General features: G+C 38.1%; 3 protein-coding genes across 4 annotated transcripts; all 3 read left to right on the top strand.

The window, feature by feature from the left end:
• Window positions 1-237: 237 nt before the first annotated feature.
• LOC106398206 lies at window positions 238-1137 on the top strand. The gene is made up of 2 exons (XM_013838797.2): window positions 238-550; window positions 650-1137. The coding sequence occupies exons 1-2, from the start codon at window positions 238-240 to the stop codon at window positions 1135-1137; spliced, it is 801 nt and encodes a 266-aa protein (XP_013694251.2).
• An 8279-nt stretch (window positions 1138-9416) lies between these two features.
• BNAC03G53020D lies at window positions 9417-9892 on the top strand. The gene has a single exon (XM_013845653.3). It carries the CDS (start codon window positions 9513-9515, stop codon window positions 9720-9722), a length of 210 nt encoding a protein of 69 aa, XP_013701107.1. The 5' UTR covers window positions 9417-9512; the 3' UTR covers window positions 9723-9892.
• A 6830-nt stretch (window positions 9893-16722) lies between these two features.
• On the top strand, window positions 16723-19655 carry LOC106406580 (protein INVOLVED IN DE NOVO 2). 2 transcript variants are annotated; one of them, XM_013847270.3, is made up of 7 exons: window positions 16723-16900; window positions 17162-17552; window positions 17630-18354; window positions 18428-18517; window positions 18601-18888; window positions 18976-19185; window positions 19268-19655. In XM_013847270.3, exons 2-7 carry the CDS (start codon window positions 17162-17164, stop codon window positions 19490-19492), a joined length of 1929 nt encoding a protein of 642 aa, XP_013702724.1. In that variant the 5' UTR covers window positions 16723-16900; the 3' UTR covers window positions 19493-19655. The 2 variants fall into 2 exon arrangements, with proteins under 2 accessions (XP_013702724.1, XP_022566355.1); XM_022710634.2 differs by having other exon boundaries at window positions 16771-16900; window positions 17141-17552.
• Window positions 19656-21637: the final 1982 nt, after the last annotated feature.

Genomic DNA, 21637 nt, shown 5'->3' with positions numbered 1-21637 from the left:
GCTTGCATATATCATGCGGCCACGTGATCCCATTGTATATCTAATGTCTTGAACGATAATGTGCATCAGATGTCGAAAATAGCAAACAGAGACTATGCAGCCCTTAATCTCTCCGGAGACAATTACTTGCAGTGGGCGCTAGACACAAGGATCAGCCTAAAGTCCAAGGGACTCGGTGATACTATCACTGAGGGTAATGATGAGAATGAAAAGAATAGATACAGGGCCATATGTTATATGCGCCATCATCTCATCGAAGGTCTTAAAGATCAGTACATGACAATTGAGAGTCCACTCGATCTTTGGAATGCTTTAAAGCACAGATACGATCACCAAAAGATGGTGTTGCTTCCAAAGGCAAGACACGACTGGATGCATCTCAGATTCATGGACTTTAAGTCCGTGGACGAATACAATTCAGCCTTGTTCAAAATCGTCTCTATACTAAGGCTATGTGGTGAAGAAGTGTCTGATGTTATGATGCTTGAAAAGACCTATACGACTTTCAATCAGTCGAATTCTGTGTTGCAGCAGCAGTACAGGACAAAAGGTTTTGCCACATATACTGATCTGATCTCATGTCTTCTCCTGGCCGAGGCAAACAATGAACTCCTTATGAAAAATAGTGGAGCAAGGCCGGTCGGGACAGCACCATTACCCGAAGCCCATGATGTGGAAAGGAAATATCCCAAAGAAACCAACTACGCCCAAGACAACAGGAAACCATACGGTCAAGGCCGTGGTGGGTACAGGGGACGTAGACGTGACAATCATAACGGTAGAGATAACCACTCAGCCGGCCGAAGGGGAAACCATCATAACCGTGGTCGTGGTTCCAATTACGGTCGGGGTCGAGGGAGTTATGGCCGTGGACGAGGTGGCATATCCAAACCATCTTACACGTCCAAGTCTTTATGTCACAGATGCGGGATGGACAATCATTGGGCCAAGAACTGTAGAACTCCAAAGCACTTGTGCGAACTCTATCAAGAGAGTATCAAGAACAAGAACCCGGAGGCAAATATGATCCAAGAGAACGGTCAAGATGACAAGGGATATGATGCTGACAATGAATCCGACAGGGATAGCAAAGATGACCAGATGGATTTTGAGACGTCCGACTGTCTAAAGGACTAGTTTTTCGAATCACATTGTCTTATTGCTTTATGTATTTGATTTGGGGTTTTTACTTTATGATATGACATTTACATTAATGAAAATTTTAAAGTCTCTAAAGTCTAGAAATTTTATTTATAGAAATGAATGATGAGATGAGTGTACTTGTGGTGGACAGTGGCACAAGTCACACGATCCTAAGAGACAAAAGGTACTTCATGAATCTCACATTGCAAAGTGCAAAGGTACAAACCATTGCGGGCGAGGCCAACCTGATTGAAGGTCACGGCCAGGCCTATGTGATGATGCCCAAGGGCACTCACCTAGAGATCAAAACCGCCTTGTATTCCCCAAGCTCTAGAAGAAGCTTATTGAGTTTCAAGGACATAAGGTTGAACGGTTTCCACCTTGAAACATGGGAAGAAGGAAACAAAGAATTCCTTAATATAACTTTGATCACCAAAGGCAGTAAAAGGATCCTAGAGACCATGCCTGCAATGACTACTGGTCTTTACTATGCACGGATCAGTATGGTCGAGGCAAATGCCTCAGAGCTATTCACTTTATGGCATAACCGGCTTGGCCATCCCGGAACAGGAATGATGCGAAAATTGATGATGAATTCTCAAGGGCACACGTTCAAAGGAGTGATCCCACGAAATCTCACATGTGCAGCATGTGCACAAGGGAAACTCATAACCAGGCCATCACCAGCCAAGGTAAATAAAGAAACCTTGAACTTTCTGGAAAGAATCCAAGGGGACATATGCGGACCAATACACCCACCATGTGGGACGTTCAGATATTTTATGGTCCTTATTGATGCATCGACCAGATGGTCACATGTATGCTTGTTGTCCACTCGGAACCTAGCCTTTGCACGGCTGCTTGCTCAGATGATAAGACTGAGAGCACATTTCCCAGACTTTCCACTTAAGACTATACGTCTAGACAATGCTGGTGAGTTCACGTCCCAGGCGTTTAATGAATACTGTATGTCCATGGGGGTAAAAGTAGAACACTCCGTGGCACATGTCCATACACAGAACGGCTTGGCCGAGTCCTTCATTAAACGTATCCAGCTGATAGCCCGTCCATTACTTATGAAGTCTAAACTTCCGGTATCAGCATGGGGACATGCGGTTTTACATGCAACTGAACTAATACGCATCAGGCCATCTAGTGAGCATAGATATTCGCCATCCCAATTACTTAAGGGTCATGAGCCAGACGTGTCCCACATCAAAACGTTTGGATGTGCCGTTTACGTTCCAATTGCTCCACCACAGAGAACTAAAATGGGACCGCAGAGGAGGATGGGAATATACGTAGGATATGAATCCCCAAGCATTATAAAGTATCTTGAGCCAACAACCGGTGATTTGTTTAAGGCCAGATACGAAGACTCACAGTTTGATGAGTCCACATATCCGTCCTTAGGGGGAGATAACAGCCGGTTGATAACAAAAGAATTGGAATGGTTTAGACCATCGACATCTTGGCAAGATCCTCGGACTAAAGATTGTGATTTAGAAGTCCAAAAGATAATACATCTACAAGAGCTAGCCAATAGATTGCCAGATACATTTGCTGACCCAAATAGAGTAACAATATCACATATCCCGGCTTGTAATGCACCTGTAAGATTAGACGTCCAAGATGGACAGTGTCAAGTGGCTACAGAGTCTAAGCAACGTCTAAAACGTGGCAGACCAATTGGTTCCAAAGACAAACAGCCTCGGAAATCCAAGAAAGGTGCTGGAACCGAGAGCATCAAAGAAACCGTCCAGGACATAGATGGATCGGTCGAGCCGACCAGAATGGTCGAGCCGAATGTACCGACCACACCCGATGATCCGACCGTCCCTCCAAGTGAGGTCCGGGACGCTGGACTTCACGGGACACCAGAGCCGGACAATCAAGAGATCTCTATAAACCATGTGATGTCTGGAAAACAATGGAACAGAAAGGATATCAACGTTGATGATTTATTTGCATATAAAGTGGCACTTGAGATCATGGATAAAGATGAGGATCTAGAACCCACGTCCATACAAGAATGCATGCTAAGATCAGATTGGATCAAATGGAAACAAGCTATAAACGTGGAGTTAGAATCATTGAGAAAGAGAGGCGTTTTTGGCCCTATAATCTTGACACCCAGAGATGTCAAACCAGTGGGATACAAATGGGTCTTTGTAAGGAAGAGAAATGAGAAAGGAGAAGTAGTGAGATACAAAGCACGGCTTGTAGCACAAGGATTTTCACAGAGACCTGGAATAGACTATGAGGAAACATATTCCCCTGTGGTGGATGCGACTACATTGAGATACTTAATCAGTCTGGCCGTAAAAGAGAACATGGATTTGCGCCTAATGGATGTAGTCACCGCATACCTATACGGACCACTGGACAATGAGATACATATGAGAGTTCCAGAAGGCATTGAGCTCAAAGATAAGAAAGGTTCTCGAGAACAACATTGCATTAAGCTAAACAAAGCCTTGTACGGTTTAAAACAGTCAGGTCGGATGTGGTATAACCGGCTATCCGAGTACCTAACCAAAGAGGGTTATAAGAACGATCCAATAAGTCCATGTATATTCATAAAGAAATTTGACAGCAAGGGCTTTGTTATAATGTCTGTCTATGTGGACGACCTGAACATAATTGGAACCTCAGGAGAAATTTCCCAAACCGTCGAGTGTCTAAAGAAAGAATTCGAAATGAAAGACTTAGGAAAAACTAAGTTCTGTTTGGGATTACAGTTTGAGTATAAAGGAAATGGCATCCTTGTGCATCAGGAAACTTATACAGAGAAGATACTCAAGCAGTTCAATATGGACCAGGCACACCCCTTACCGTGTCCTATGGTCGTAAGGTCCTTAGACCTTGAAAAGGATCCATTCGGTCCAAAGAAACCCGACGAGGAACCACTCGGATCGGAAGTGCCTTACTTAAGTGCCATTGGGGCCTTAATGTACTTAGCTAGTCATACTAGACCGGACATAAGCTTTGCCGTGAGTTTACTATCCAGATTTGGATCATGTCCGACTTTAAGGCATTGGAACGGAGTGAAACATCTGTTCAGATATCTGCAAGGAACAAAGGATCTTGGTTTGTTCTATACCAACCGACCAAAAGAGAACATGGTCGGATATGCAGACGCTGGGTACTTATCTGACCCACACCAGGCTAGATCTCAGACAGGATATGTGTTTACACATAGTGGAGCCGCAATATGCTGGCGTTCAACAAAGCAATCCTTAGTTGCTACATCGTCCAATCATGCCGAGATCATAGCCATGTATGAGGCAAGCCGTGAACTTGTCTGGTTGAGGAACATGACCGGCCATATCTTGAAAGAGAGTGGTCTGTCCGTGGAACAAGAGAAGGAGGAGCCAATGATCATCTACGAGGACAATGCAGCGTGCATTGCTCAGCTCAAGGAAGGATACATCAAAGGGGACAGAACCAAGCACATCCTGCCCAAGTTCTTTTTCACCCACGACCTGCAGAAGGCAAAGGAGGTCCAAGTAGTTCAAGTCCGATACAGCGACAACTCAGCCGACCTTTTCACCAAGTCTCTGCCAACCTCAACGTTCAAGAAGCTGGTTCATCAGATAGGGATGCGCCGCCTGAAGGATCTGCAGTGATGCCTTCATCAGGGGGAGTATCATGCGTTGTACTCTTTTTCCTGTCTAAGGTTTCCATTTTTTCCCACCTTGGGTTTTTGGTTTTCCTAGAAAGGTTTTAACGAGGCAACATCGTGCATGATACGAGCCCATATGGTTCTAGCATCCAAGGGGGAGTGTTATGAACAAATGTGGATTGCTAGGAACCAAGAGGCCTGTCCGTGGCCCATAGAGAGAGAGAGTATCCGCGGCCTTAGAGGAGAGAGAGTCGGCCGCCTCTAGCATTAGGATGTTTCCATTTATCTTTCATGTTTATCTTTAAGATGTTTTCCTTTTCTCTTTAGGATTATGATTTGGAGATTTTCCTTTTATCTAATTCTTGTAACCCCTATATAAGGGAACACTTTGATTCAGAAATAATACACAGAACAACACGATTTCATCTCTTGTTCACAACATAATTAACCCTTATTTTACCTTAAATATTACAAGACTATGCCACTACCTTATTTTCATTTAACAACATTGAATAACTAGCCTAAATCAATTGAAATATTTAAACAAAAATCTTGAGTCTCCTTAACTAACCATATCTCTGTTACATCTCCTACTGCCTATAGAAACTCTCATCTATCAATTATTATTTTTCTGGCAGCTATCAATTATTCAGAATACATCTATAATAATAATAATCGAATTTTGTAAAACCGAGAACATAAAAGTGACGTAAATTATCCATGTTAGAAAGTTAAGAGCATCACTAACTAAAACGAGTACATAAGCTTAATATTTTTTTTTTTTGCTTAAAACATAAGCTTAATATTATCCATGTATAAAAACATTAAGATCATCACTTTCATGTAAACCGTAGATCAAACCCAAACCATGGAATATGTGTTTAAATTTAGTACATTCAATTGTGAATGTGTATTTCCGATTTAGTGTATAGTATTTCTGAAGCAAATTGCACCCAATCCCATGGTTTGTTATATACTGAAGACCATATATTTCGAAGCACACACTAAATTAGCTCCACAAAATAATATTAAAATCATTGTCATTCCATAACAGCTTCTATTTTTAAGTTATCACATTGAGCAAAACAATATCAATTTTTCAAACACAGTCTGTATTTAAAATGAACATGAAATATTCATTTCCTATATATTAACACATAATTTGATAATAATTTGTTCATTAATTTACATTACCTTGATACCTTTTATTCCACATGCCAATTTATACGGAACTAATCAATTACAGAATACTAACTATAAGAAATATTCCAAAAAACTAAACCACATAATATTATTATGCAATTTATTGTTATCAATTTATATCTCTAATCTTAACAAATTAAATATGATAAACTGTTAAAATAAAAAGGAACAGCTTTTAATTACTTAAAGATTCATATATTCCTTTTCAAAACGTGTAAAGGTTTTACTTGTGTAAATACATCAGTTGTGGTTACCGTTGCAGGAGTTTGTGAACGTGGATAGTTTTGGTTGTAAATGTTATTAAGCGATTTGTACGATTAATACATCGGTTAGAAATTGGTGCGGTTGCTGATAATTATATATGAATGGTTGCCAATCAAATAAAGCATCAATTTAATAATAAATGAACAATGTTAGTAACAATTTATATAATTATATATATATCAAAAATCATATTATTATAACTAATATAAAAAATTATAGTATTAAAGTTTTAAAAAGAACTTTTGGGTTTAAATATATGTGAGTGTGTATATATATATATATTATATTAATGTCTAAAAAATTATAGCATATATTTTTGTTTTGACTTTTTATAATATAAAAATATAATATAAATACTTTAATACTATAATCTTTATATTATCTCAAATTAAATTTTAATTAAATATTATATATATATTTATACCATTAAAAAAATATTTTTATTGTCTTTCCAGTAATCGCCTACAACCGCAAACCATATATAGTTGAAACAAGCTTTTGATTTTAAAAAATTTGGAGCGATGCAAAACGGTTTACAATGTTTTCTGTGATTGTTGTAAAACGCCAAAAACCGCTACTAACCACAAATACGAGGGTGGTAGCGACAATATATTTTGTTAAGTTTCTTCTTAACCTAATAGACACTAGGACCAACAATATATATATATCTTATAGCTTCAAAGCATATTAGATTTGCTGAACAACCTAAACATATCTATGAAAACAACTATTACTCTTCTTAAAATGTTAAACTTTTTAAAACTGGATGACAGATTCAAGTAAAAACACTTCATGTCGTGGAAATGGTTAGAAAATGCTAAACCAATAAGATAAATATATACATATATATAAATCACTTAAACAATTAATACATTTAAAACAGTTAATAAAATGATGCATATAACTATAAACTATACAATCATATTAAACATCAAAAAATATTGGTAAGAGTAAAATATATATACCAAAATTATATATCACAAATTTTGACAATGTGAATTTTAAAGAAAACACTCGTGCGTCCGTACGGATCAATATCTAGTAAAATTTAAAGCTAAAGCCATAAAATCTATGGCTTAAATCTTAAAGCAAAAAATTCAAAGCTACAGCCTCTACCAATCAACCCCATAATTGCATGCTTTTTTTTTTCTGGTCTGTCGGAAATCTTGCTTGGGAAAGACATTTTGATCGTTATACATATACAATAGCAAATAGGTAACCATTTGCTAAGACCTAAGAACGACAAAATTATCGGCAACTGAGAACATACATATATAATTGCATGATTTTATTTTAGAAAGTTTTCTTAAACCTAAATAGAATACTGTTCTCTTGCCCTTTTCAAGAGAAGTATATGTGAGTGACTCAATGCAAGTATGCAACTGTGCAAGATTGCAAGTGGATTGGAAGATTATTAGAGAGATTAAGAAAATCAACCCAACTTGGCAAAAAAGATTAAAAAATACACAGATTTTAACTCAACTGTATTGGTTAATCTTGGCAAAAAGATTTTAACCAGTATATATGATGGGCCAGGTTAAAATTCTCAGCCATATATAATTAGATCCAAGATGAGCCATGTTTAATCTTACTCCGTCATAAACGGGAAAAGTGTCAATTTCGATCCCAACAATTTAGGTCGTGCAAAGTACGATCCAAACAATTGATCAGTGCCAAATACGACTTCAATTCAATCATAATTCGAAAAAACTACCCAAACTTCTTAAAAGATGCTTAAATCTACATTGACTTTAGTAGAAGTTAGTCAACCGTTAACAAGATAAAACGACGTCCTTTTGATATACGCGGAAAAGTGTCAATTTTGACCCCAACACTCTCAGTCGTGCCAAATAGGACCCGAACAAATAGTCAGTGCCAAAACCGACCTCAACTTAATTATAATTAAAAAAAAACTACCCGAACTTCTTAAAACGTGCATAAATCTACATTGATTCTAACAGAGGTTAGACAAAACGACGTCGTTTTGATATATATATATAGTCTTAAAAATATGTTCATTCGGGACTCAAACCGTGATGTGATACCCTTTTAAAGGGGCACACTAACAACTAGATAAAAGTAATATTTTGAAATATTATTACAAATTTGAAATTATATAAACTACTATTCTTCTTCATCTTATCCAATATAAAATTTTGGTGATAATTTTTTTCTGATTTATATAAATACATTAACATGTTTTTTATTTATCATATCTTTAATAAACTTATACCTTACTAAAATATAAATAATAAAATATTTATAATTATAAGATCTTAAATATACTTAAAATTTTGAATTTATTTATAAACTTTTCTTATACAAATTATTTTTAATTTTTAAACTTAAGTGGAATTTTTTTATTTTTCAAAGTTAATATTATATATTTTTGATATTTTGTTCAAAAATGTTAAGAGGCTTTTTACCTTTCTTTCACTAAGATATCTTGTACAAAATATTAGAAATCTTAAGCAATAACTAAAATATATAAAAGCAATCACCAAAGTTTTAAATTGGATAAGATGAAGAAGAATAATAGTTTATATAATTTCAATTTGTAATAATATTTCAAAAAGTTACTTTAGTCTAGTTGTAACTGTGTCCCTTTAAAAGGGTATCCGGTTTGAGTCATGGAATGAACATATTTAATATATATATATCAAAACGACGTCGTCTTATCTTGTTAGCGGTTGACTAATTTCCGTTAGAGTCAATGTAGATTTATGCACGTTTTAAGAAGTGTGGGTAGTTTTTCTTAAATTATAATTGAGTTGAGGTCGTTTTTAGCACTGATCATCTATTCGGGTCCTATTTGGCACGACTTAAATTGTTGGGGTTGAAATTGGCACTTTTCCTTATATATCAAATTGACGTCGTTTATATTGTTAATGGTTGACTAATTTCCGTTAGAGTTAATGTAGATTTAGGTACGTTTGAAGAAGTTTGGCTAATTTTCTTGAATTATAATTGAGTTAAGGTCGTATTTGGTACTGATCAATTGTTCGGATCGTATTTGACCGGACCGAAATTGTTAGGGTCAAAATTGGCGCTTTTCCCTCGTAAACGAGCAGTCATAATCATTAGTCACGGACTCACGTGTCACATATTTCGAAAACAACGTATCCGCACGTGCCATTGCCACCGGCAGTTTCCTTTTTCACATCGCAGGAGGAAGTTTTGAAATTTGAACTCTTCAAAACAAAAACAAAAACTCTCTCAACCATTTTCCCTCTGTCTAACTTCTTCTCTTATATTTCTCTCTCTCTAGTGGCAAAGTATGGCAGATTGGGGACCTGTAGTGGTGGCTGTGATACTGTTCGTGCTTCTGACTCCGGGACTTCTCTTTCAGATTCCGGCGAGAGGTCGAATCGTGGAGTTCGGGAATATGCACACCAGCGGCGCCTCGATTCTCGTCCACACCATCATTTTCTTCGCTCTCATCACCATCTTCACCATCGCCATTCGTCTCCACATCTATACCGGTTAATTTTACCGTACCGGATTTGTAATTTTTCGGTTGTCTGGTTGTCGTTGTGTTCTTCGTACCAGTTTGTTTTTCCTATGTCTTTGTTTAGAAATTCTCTGTGTACTATGGTGTAAACATATTTGAATACTATATGTGAATCTGAATTTGCATTAAGTTAAATGTTTCTGTTTGATTCTGGGTTTTGAGGCCGGTTTTGTTTCCGGTTTAATCTGGTTATGGTTTTGATTAGCGTTGCTTGTTGATGTGAGGATGGAAAAAAGTAAACTTGCATGAGTTCGGTCAGAGTCAGATTTAAGCTAAATGATTAAAATCATGGAGTGGATTGCCATTAACCACGTCCGGCCCGAGATCGGCCCAATACCTAAAAGATGGAGAGATGGCCGAAGCCCTAGAGAGAGGAGAGAGAGAGAGCCGATTTCAGGAGAGAACCGATTTCAGGAGAGAGCCGATTTCAGGAGAGACAGAGACGGCCACAAAGCTTGGAGAAAAGGAAACCTTTTCTTTTTCCTAGTAGATGTAATCTTTTCAAATTATTATGTATTAGTAGTTTTCCTAATCCTAGTGAGTTTAGGTTTTGGATACTTTTCATTTATTTTCATCTTATAATCCTTATATAAAGAAACCCCCTTGATCATTAATAATAACACAGAAATATTCAGTCTCTAAACACTCTATTTACAACACGTTATCAGCACGATAGACTCCAAAACCCTGAGACAAAACCTAACCTAAAATCCGTCACACATAAACCCTAAATCAGGCGCAACTTAAAATCGATCTATCTATCAAACCCTGAGGAACCAGACGACGAGCCACATATCAAATTGAAGCTCTTGACGAAACAAATCCATCAGCGAAAACCGTTCGTCAATCCGATCTCAGACGCGCCCACAATCGCAGAAACAATACTCGGCGCCGTCTTGATCTTTTGGAATCCTAATCCCGAAGAACCCTAAATTGTTCTTGCTTGCGTTCCGGTTTGCAAACTCCGATCAAGCTCAACTCCGATCAAGCTCAGCTTTAGGCGTTCCCTGTCCGTGATCAACGTCCTCAGCCTCAGCTCAGCTTACGTCCAACTCAGACCAAATCTCCGACCAGACGCAACCATCTGCGAGAAGAAACAAGCTCGCGATAGCTCTCGGCAACGCGACCCGATAGGAGCCGTCCCGCGTCCGTTCGTCTCAGCTCGTCTCTGATCTTTGGTGGTCCGGTTCAAACCTGCAAAAACAAAGGTACATACTTAATCTGAGAACATGAATCGAACCTGGTTGTTTTGTAAAGATTGAAACCCTAAAGGATAATCACTAAAACTAAAAGCCATAGGTTAAATAAATCAATCCCCTATGAGTAAATCGAAGCTCTATAAGTTCGATCTAAACCTAAAAATGAGATTGATCCATTGATCAATTAAAATCAGAACCTTAAAGGTTTTTGAATCTCAAATCAAATCCTCTTGATCAAAGATCAAAGTTTTCAAAATCCCCTAAAACCCTAATTTTGGAAAATCGGTTTTTAATTTTGATTTGAAACTTGAGTATTTGATTGATCGCCTAGAGCTATGATTAGGATTGTTTTAAAACTTGAATCTGAATCTTGTTTAAAATGAAACCCTAATCTCGAATTTAAAATCCTAAAGGCCTTGAAACCTTAAACTTTAAAGATTGAAAGTTTAATATTGTTTTGAATGAAAGTTAGGTTGCTAGAGTGCTTAAATCTAATATTACCAACCTTGAAATTGGTAAAACCTAATAGATATGCAACTAAGCAATAGGATTGAATACACTTAGATTAATAATCATGTTTTGTATATGGCTGTGTGGCCTAATACATTGTTCATACTTGCGGCCTTGTGCCCTTTATTGATTAAAAGCTGTGTGGCTTAGTGAATATCAAAGTGACCGTGTGGCCTAGTATCCGGATGGTTTTATAAACTGGATTGCATTATGATCCGATCCTTAAGATCGTTGTATCTTATAATGGCCGTGAGGTATAAGCATCACAAATGCAAAGCCGTATGGCCTAAGTATCATAGATAGACTTATGAAATCATACACTGATTATTTGAATTGGTTGCAAGAGTTCTAAATCATAAATTGATTAAATGATTTCAGATGTCGAGATTTAAGCCTTCGGATTATGCTGCCCTAAATCTCTCTGGAGATAATTATCAAGAATGGGAAATGAACACTTCAATTGCCATGAAGTCTATAGGACTCAGGAGATGTATCATTGAAGGAAATAATGCAATTGAAAGTGAAAAGCATAGAGCCATAACAATTATGCGCTACCATCTCACTGAGGAACTGAGAAATCAGTATGAAAATATAGAGGATCCTTGTGAACTTTGGACAAGACTAGAATCCAGATACTCAATGATATTTTGGCGAAAGACCATGAATGAATGGAAGCTTCTCAGGTTCCAGGATTTTGAATCCGTGGAAGAATATAATTCTGCTCTAATGAAAATCGCTCATAGTCTTGAACTATGTGGTGAAGTGGTAACAGACGATGATTTATTATTTAAAACATACTCCACATTCCATCCAAAGGATGTATTGTTATCACATAAGGCTAAAGGTTTCAAAACCTATAATGACCTATTGTCATACCTATTGGCAACTGAGCAAAGAAAGCAGAAAGTTAAAGATAATATTAGTCGATTTGAGAAACTTCAGAAAAGATACATTGAGCAACGAGATAGTGAGATGAGACTTCCTGAAGCCAATGAGGCTAGAAATGATAAGGAAGAATCCAAGAAAGCCGCCTGGGAAAATATAGATTGTGAGGCCGACTTATACCTTGACTAAAAAAAGATCTCGACATGATAATTTTTATTAAGTCTTTGATTTGTGTTTTGCTTTAACCTAATTAGGCATTCACGTTTTTATATATAAATAAAAGTTTGTCTTCATTATGTCTTGCCTTACTTGAACATATAAATGATTTTAAAGAGTTGCCTAAAGGGCATAAAACCGAGTAAGAAATCATGAATGGGTATAGTAAGCATAGTAAAGAAACTATGGCTAAGGCATTGCCTTAAAAGGCATTATACACACCCAAAAGAACATGTGACCCATTGAAGTTATAATGTATGGTTTCCAAGTAGAAACAATGGGTAAGAAAGGAAACAAGTTCCTTTAGATTTTAAGAAAAAAAAACGCCTAAGACCTTGAAAGAAAGTGGTCGAGACTATACCTATGATCTCTACTGATCAAAACTATGCTACAGATCAGTATGATAAAGAGGCAAGAGATGTGGTAACCATATAGAGATAACACCACGAAATTTTACATTATATGGCATGATAGGATTAGCCATCCTAAAGTCTAAACCTGATGCAAAGATTGAAAAGGCACAGAGTTATCCCGTAAAAGATCTCACGTTGTGAAACATGTACACAAAGGGAAACTCATTAGGCTTAATTGTCCCAAGCACCACGACCTTATAGTATGGTCATGAGGGGGAGAGAGGATAAACCCATGATCAATACTACAAGTTCGTGTATGGTCTACGACCATGTTATATGGCTCGGTCATTACTCGGCCATAAAGGACCATTCCTCGGTCGTAGAGGCCATGATACAAATGGCCAAACCGAAGAGGCCATTACTCGGCCGAAGAGACCATGTTATGGTCGGCTGCAAAGACCATCACCTATAAACAGCTTGGCCCCGACTTGGCCATGACTTGGCTATATAGTGCAGGCTTGGCCGCATATAAGCCATTACCTATAAAAGGTTCGGCCATGTAAGCCATTATCTATAAGACTAAGGTCTATAAGCTTGGGGACATTATGAATTTACATGTATAGAATAATAATATGCATCAGGCCATATAAGTGAGCATAGATATTTCCATCTCAGATTGAATATGGGTCATAAAACCAGACATACACCATCTTAAGAGATTTTGAATAAACCACCACATACATATATGTGCCGTCTAAGATGGATCCTCAGAAGAGGATTGGGAATATATAAGAATAAGATCTTCTCCACGAAATCAAAAGGACCGAGAGCCAAAACATGGGTGATCAAATAGTGGCCAGGTACGGATCGCATGAAACAAATGAATCCGAATATTAAAGGAGAAAGATTATAAGCTGGATAAAGAATGTTAAAAGTACGAATGGTTTTTACCATCACTGTCTTGGCAAAGATCCTCGAACAATACATTATGATTTAAGACATCCAAAGAAAGATTATATAAAGCTAGCTAATTGAGAAGCTAATCAAAATGCCAGACACTGACCCGAGAAAGGACTAACCAGCTTAGCACCAAATGAATGTCCTAGAAGAGACATAATCAAGTTGCTATAGAGTCTATACAAGATAGACCAAGTGTTCCATAAGATAAAGGAATCTCGGATAGAAAAGAATGGTGCATAGAATACAGATCCGAGATTATAAGAGAAACCATACCGGACATTGAGAAAAGGCTGCGCAGCTACACATCTAAGGTACCAAACCATGTAGTCTTGGAACGCCAAGCTACTAGGTAATAAAGGTCCTGGATAATAAGATCTCAAATCTATAGAACATGTCTGGAACATAATAGAACCACATGAAAGTGTCGACACACACACACATTTGTATAAAGATACATAAAGTTATAACACTTGAACATAAAGAGATGAACGAGGATCATGAACCCACGAATGAGTACTCATACAATCATAAAAGATCATAGAGATTAGAAAAGATAAAACGTGGAGGTTCAAAGTATCTAAAAGAGAGATGGGCGTATTGGCCATATACATATACAGAAACGCCATCTGATCAACCAGTGAAATAGATGGATCTTGTGAGAAGTAAAGAAACCGTGAGAGATGTACATGATGTAAAGGTGTTCATTTTTCCTATTAACAGCATTAGATTATAGCTTGTTACACAAGGTACTCACAGAGATCAAAGGAACAAATTATAAGGAGATAAACTCCTATGTGGTGGTTGCTGCTACAGATTTTCGAAATTGACAATGGTTTGGTCATAAGAAAGAAATTAGATACAATGATGTAGTAAGCAGCATATGGATCACTGGATAAGATGAAAGAACAGCTTCGTTCCTAAGCTGATTCATGGACTGAAACATAAAGCAGCTGCATATAGTATATAAAAGAAATTGATCACGCATGATCATTGATCTTGGAGTTGTATAAAAGACAATCCAATACAGTCCATATATTTGAAATTCCTTGTGATTATACTAAACCTAAAAGAGGTTAGTAGGCATAGAATAAATCTATGTGGGTGTCCGACCAAAAGCATCCGGCCCCGGCCCTTCAAACTAAAGATGTCCGACTCTGTCCGTCTAAGGGCGTCCGGCTCTTCAGCAAAGAACGTCTGGCTCTTCTACTAGACGCGTCCGACTTTTAAGACTAAAAGGCGTCTGGCCCTTCTTCTTGATCACGGGCTAGTAGAGACAAAAGATCAACCGGATACAAATGTATTGTAGTCCATAAGCTTGTGAGAGCCGAGATCTATGACCTAATAATATATATTTCAGTGTGTGATATAATCCACAGCAACAGAGGTCATGAGACACCATCAAGAGATGGATAAAGGACTACAATGTCCGAGATAGATATGGTATTACCTAAAGCAAGAAAGATCGATGTCCACATGTGAGATACATGAGAGTGTTCGGCCACAGAGCCATAATGAAAAATTATAAAACTCACAGCAATGATCATTGATCTTGAACACTCATGAGACAAGTAATGGACATGTATAGACAAGGTCTATGATCTAAACATGGATCGGCCAGATTGAAACATGGTCGAATGGTAACCATAAATTGCCGAAGTAAAGAGTTTGGCAGTAGACGATCACGTCTAGAATATGGACACATGCAAACACGATTTGCAAAGACCCAATAGTGATCCCCGAGAACAATATAGTTCACATTATTTAGCACACATGCTTTACCGGGACACTCAATGTCAAAGGACATGAGAAACGACCTAAGAAGTCGAAGTGGTCTAATTACGGTTCAGTAATGAAACTGGCCGATTACTCCCATCCTATACATACAGGAAATATCACGCACCAAGATGCGTAGAATGTAGAACCTACACTGAGGTTCACATCAGGGGGAGTAGTGCGTGTTGTACTCTTTTTCCTTCATCATGGTTTTGTCCCACTGGGTTTTCCTGATAAGGTTTTAATGAGGCAACATGAAGCGTACTACAAATCATGTATGGTTATGGCATCCAAGGGGAGTGTTATAAATCGTGGAGTGGATTGCCATTAACCAGGTCCGGCCCGAAACCGGTCCAATACCTAGAAGATGGAGAGATGGCCGAAGCCCTAGAGAGAGGAGAGAGAGAGCCGACTTCAGGAGAGAGAGATGCGGCCACAAAGCTTGGAGAAAATGAAACTCTTTCATTTTCCTAGTAAATGTAATCTTTCCATTATTATGTATTAGTAGTTTTCCTAATCCTAGTGAGTTTAGCTTTTGGATACTTTTCATTTATCTTCATCTTGTAATCCTTATATAAATGAACCCCCTTGATCATTAATAATAACACAGAAATATTCAGTTTCTAAACACTCTATTTACAACAATTCATCAAAATTTAAATTATTAATAAGAACTTATTTTAAAAAGATTAGCATATCCTTTCTTATTTATTTTCCAAATCATTGTTTTTAATAATATAGAATAACTTTTCGGAAAATTTAAGAAGAGCAAAAGACAAAAAAACAATATTCGTTTAAATATTTTTATTAATTTATATTATGTTAATAATATTGTTACAAAATTTATCTAAAATCAAATTTATTAATTTTAAAATATATTGATTTTAAATATATTAATTTTAAAATTACTAGCAATGATAAAATTTAGCTACATAAAATTTATTTTTATTTATTGTTTATTTATTATAACACTGTTATCATGAAATTTAAAAATAATATTAAAAAAGAAAAAGAAAAAGAAAAAAAGAATGCAGATTGTATAGGAATGAGAAATTATTACACTAAGATTAAAGTATATTTTAACCTTCCTTCTTCAACCCTAAAGTTAAGAAAGTGAAAATTTTAGGGACAAAATCACTTGAAGAAAGGGTAAATAGGAGAGAAGAACAGAGAGAGAGAGCTTCTTCTTGAATCTTGACGACACTGAGTACCAATCGCCCGCTTTGCCATCGTCAATCGTCATCTTCTTCTTCCCTCGGTAAGTTCATTTTTTTCTTATTTCTTTAATCTGCATTCTTCAGAGAAACTAGGAACAGAACATAAACTGATGTGAAGACCGATCTCATCTGAATTCGAACTCGCTGTCCAAATTTCCTAAATTTTAAGCATCCGAAGCTCCTTGATTACCAAAAAATCTTCATAATTTCTTTTAAAAAATAAACATGCAATTGACATAATGCTTTGTTTAAGAATGAAAAAGGAATAACGTTTTGATCAGTTTTATTTTTGGAACAACAAGATGGGTAGCACGGTGGTTTTAAGCTCAGACGAAGAAGATTCAGACATGAGCGAATCTGAAATGGAAGAGCATGCAGACAAAATCTACCTAACTCTTAAAAGCGGAAAGCTGAAAGTGAAACTCTCTCCACAAGCTTTCACGTGTCCTTACTGTCCAAACAAGAAGAAACCAAGTTTCCAGTACAAAGATCTCCTCCAACATGCTTCCGGAGTTGGTAACAGCAACTCAGAGAAAAGAACCTCAAAGGAGAAAGCTAGCCACCTTGCTCTTGTCAAGTACCTCCAAGAAGATCTTGCTGACTCAGAAGCTGAGCCTTCATCTAAGCGCCAAAAAACCGGAGACCCAATTCAAGATTGTGACCAGGACGAGAAGCTTGTGTGTCCTTGGAAAGGTATCATAAAGAAACTCACTCTGCATCCACAAAGATTGTTACTCTATTGATTGTGTTTGTGTCTATCACAATCACAGGTGTTGTGGTTAACATACCAACAAGAAAGACACAAGACGGTCGATCTGCGGGTGAGAGCGGGTCCAAGCTTAGAGATGAGTACATTCAAAGAGGGTTTAACCCTACTAGGGTTCGTCCTTTATGGAATCACTGGGGGTTTTCAGGAACTGCTATTGTGGATTTCAACGGAGATTGGAACGGACTGCACAACGCTCTTCTGTTTGACAAGGCTTATCAAGTAGATGGTCATGGGAAAAAGGACTGGTTGAAGAAAGATGGGCCTCCTAAGACAGGGCTTTACGCGTGGATAGCTCGTGCTGATGATTACAACGGAAGTACTCTCATAGGAGAAGACTTGAGGAAGAAGGGTGATCTCAAGACTATAGCTGAGGTTACGGAAGAGGAGGCGAGGAAACAGCAGAAGCTTGTGCAGAATCTGACGCAGCTTGTGGAGGATAAGAAGAAAGGGGTGAAGGAGTTTGAGGAGCTGTGTTCAGTGAAGTCTAGGGAACTTAAAGAGAGGTTGGAAGAGAAGGAGAAGAGTTTGCAAAAGCATAACAGAGAGCTGAATGCTATACAGGAGAGAACAATGGGTCATGTTAACAAGATCTTTGCTGATCATGAGAGGTTGAAGATGAAGCTGGAGTTGGAGAAGAAGAAACTTGAACTCAAGGGTATTGAGTTGGCTAAGCGGGAAGCACACAATGAAACCGAGAGAAAGAATCTCTCTGAAGATCTACAACAGGTGTTCATCTACTCTCTTATTCAAATATACGTTAGGCTTAAAACTGAATAGTTTTCGTCTTTGTTGTTATCAGAATGCCTCCAAGAATAGCTCTCTTGAACTAGCTTCCATGGAACAACAAAAGGCGGATGAAGAAGTTAAAAAGCTGGCTGAATATCAAAGGGTTTAGTGTCTTTCCGCTTCTTATTCTCCCTTAACAAAGGCTTTATTGTTCATTAGTACTTGTGTGATGTTGTAAACTCTTAGAGGCAAAAGGAGGAGCTCCATGAGAAAATCATAAGACTAGAAAGACAAAGAGATCAGAAACAAGCCATCGAGCTAGAGATCGAGCAGTTGAAAGGAGAGCTAAACGTGAAGAAGCACATGGGATCAGACGGCGACGCTGAGATTGTGAAAGAAGTGGAAGAAATCTATAAAAGTTTAACCGAGAAAGAAGAAGAACTCGCAGACCTCGACAAGTTTAACCAAACGCTTATACTCAGAGAGCGCAGAACCAACGATGAGCTTCAAGAAGCTCGTAAAGAATTGGTTAACGTACGTATCAAAAGTGTTATTTTCTTCTTCTTTTTTTCATTCAAATCTTTTGGGTTTTTAACTATTTTTCACTGCATTATCTTGTAGATTATGAAAGAGTGGAAGTTAAGTATCGGTGTAAAGAGAATGGGAGAGCTGGTGACGAAACCGTTCATGGATGCACTGCAGCAGAAGTATTGTCAGCAAGACGTGGAGGACAGAGCTATTGACGTTCTCCAGCTCTGGGAAGACTATCTCAAAGACCCTGATTGGCATCCATTTAAACGTATCAAGCTCGAAAATCAAGAAAGAGAAGTGGTAAGAAGACCAAATGGTTTTTACTGCTTTTGGTTAATGTTGTATCCTTTCTCTCTGAAAGATGAAAGCTTTTTTTTTATAGGAAGTAATAGATGAGAGAGATGAAAAGCTGAGGGAGCTAAAGGAAGATTTAGGAGATGGTCCTTATAATGCGGTAACGAGAGCATTGTTGGAGATAAACGAGTATAACCCAAGTGGAAGGTACATTACAACAGAGCTGTGGAACTTAAAAGAAGACAGGAAGGCTACACTTGAAGAAGGTGTCACTTGTTTGCTTGATCAATGGGACAAGTCGAAACGCCGCTGATGCGGTTTTGTAGTTTCGGACAAATGTCTTTGAAAAGGAACTTTGGCGGATAATGTTTTCTTTTTCCTCTTCTTTATCAGAACTTACTAGTGGATTATGGACACAGCTTTGATGTATCATATTATTGTTGTAATATAATTAACCTGTAGAACTTCCAAGTTAACTCTCATATCTTTATCATGTAATCCGGAATTTCTAAAATATAGCGGGAAATATATAACTATTGACATTTAACAGATCAAGATAAACTTTTAATTGGAGGCAGTATCATGAACTTTAGATATATCGGGAGCAATTTTATGAGATTTGAAATTTTTGCTTAAAGTGTTGACGACTAAGCAAATTGGGAAATGTATTCTATCAATATTATTAAATTAGGAATATTATTGATATATGTTAAGTCCAACTATTTTTATAACTCCATCTAAATTATTATACATAACTAACTATGTATGTAATTCAAGTTTAAAGTAAAAGGCGATTCTTAGATCCAATCGTTTCTGACGGTGATTCAGCACTCCCCGGGTCCTGCAGTGTCGCAAGGGAGACTAGTATACACTCCTTGTGGTTCAGAGGTCTCTCAGCATATCGCATCCTTGTGAAGTCTCACCCAAGCAACAGCCGCCTGATGGTTGTGATCGTCCCCTTATGTGATTCTCTCTGTTGGAAGTTTCCTTTGAAACATTGATCTTCACGTTCACCGACGTGGGGATTACAGCAAGGTGATCTTACATCACTCTGTTTCACTCGGTTCCGGTCTCTGTTTTCATTCGGCTCTGGTTTCTGTTTGGTCGCGTCTCTTCACGTGATCTGATAGTTCTGACGTGATCTTACGTCGCGATCTCAGTTAATCTGCTTGTTCTGAATCAATCTTGACCACGCCTTCTCCATTCGTTTGATCTGACCTTACGACGTGTTCTTTCTGCTCTGTTCTGCTTGCGATCGTGGTAGCAGAGGAATTGAACCGCGGGCATTCATATGGGGTCCTCGTACTGTTCCAAATCAACTCATATGGTTGATATCAAGGGTAAGGGAATCCTCTACGAGGATGATGATGAACCGATCAAGCTAACTGATCATGATATCTCTCAAAACATCGATGAATCCAAGCTGTCTCTAATCGGGAAGATCTTAAATCCAAAAAACCAAAGTGTAGAGAAGCTTCTACAGAAAATACCAGTTCAATGGGGCATGGAGGATCGCATCACTGCTAATGATTTGGGAAATGGAAAGTTTCTACTCAACTTTTCCACTGAAGATGAGCTAAACTCTGTTCTTCGACAGGGTCCCTTTCATTTCAACTTCTGTATGTTTGTGTTGGTTCGGTGGGAGCCTATTGTCCATGATGCCTATCCTTGGATAATCCCGTTCTGGACTAGATTGATCGGTGTACCTTTGCATCTATGGACTGAGAACAATCTGAACGAAATAGGCTCTAGACTAGGGCATGTTCATCAGGACACAATAGAGCTGATCGAAGGCAGAATGCTCCTGGATATTGACTCTCGTCGTCCACTAAAGTTTGCAAGGAAGGCTGAATCTCCTGATGGGGATGAGGTTACGATTGAAATTAAGTATGAGATGTTGTTTAAGCATTGTTCTACATGTGGCATGCTTACTCATGAGAAGGAGTACTGTCCTTCATTTCATCGTCAAGGCGTCTTTGCGCGAGTACAGTTACAAGAGAACCGGCCACAGCAGCACTTGCAGGCGCTGGTAAAGAAGGAATATCGGTCTACTGATACGCATCCACAAGCGCTGGTTGCTTCACATCACAAGCTCTCTCGCTATGACAGTGCGAGGTATGACAATGGTGGGAGAAGCTACGACATGGAGCATTCTCGCGAGGCTTATAAGGGCCATGGTGATAGGATTATTCGCCGTCGGGATGAACCGTCCCGGAGGATGCGATATGGTGGAGCGCGATCTGGAACAAAGCCTTATGATCGGTACAACGGAGTAACCTGGCGCGAGAAGAAGCAGCAGCCTCAGCCTCAGTCTCAACCTCGACACGATAACGAAGTGGTACAGGATCGACTGGTGCGAGTATCTGCTGATCGAGGTGATGGTTCTTACGGCCATCCAAGGTGCAGTGTCTCTCCACCACCGCGGACAAGCGACAAGCGCGCACAATCTGAACGTGAA

This window comes from Brassica napus, chromosome C3, assembly GCF_020379485.1.
Source record: "Brassica napus cultivar Da-Ae chromosome C3, Da-Ae, whole genome shotgun sequence".
Lineage (NCBI taxonomy): Eukaryota > Viridiplantae > Streptophyta > Magnoliopsida > Brassicales > Brassicaceae > Brassica > Brassica napus.
Note: the sequence above shows the minus strand (reverse complement) of the source record. Positions and strands in the feature narration are given on the sequence as shown.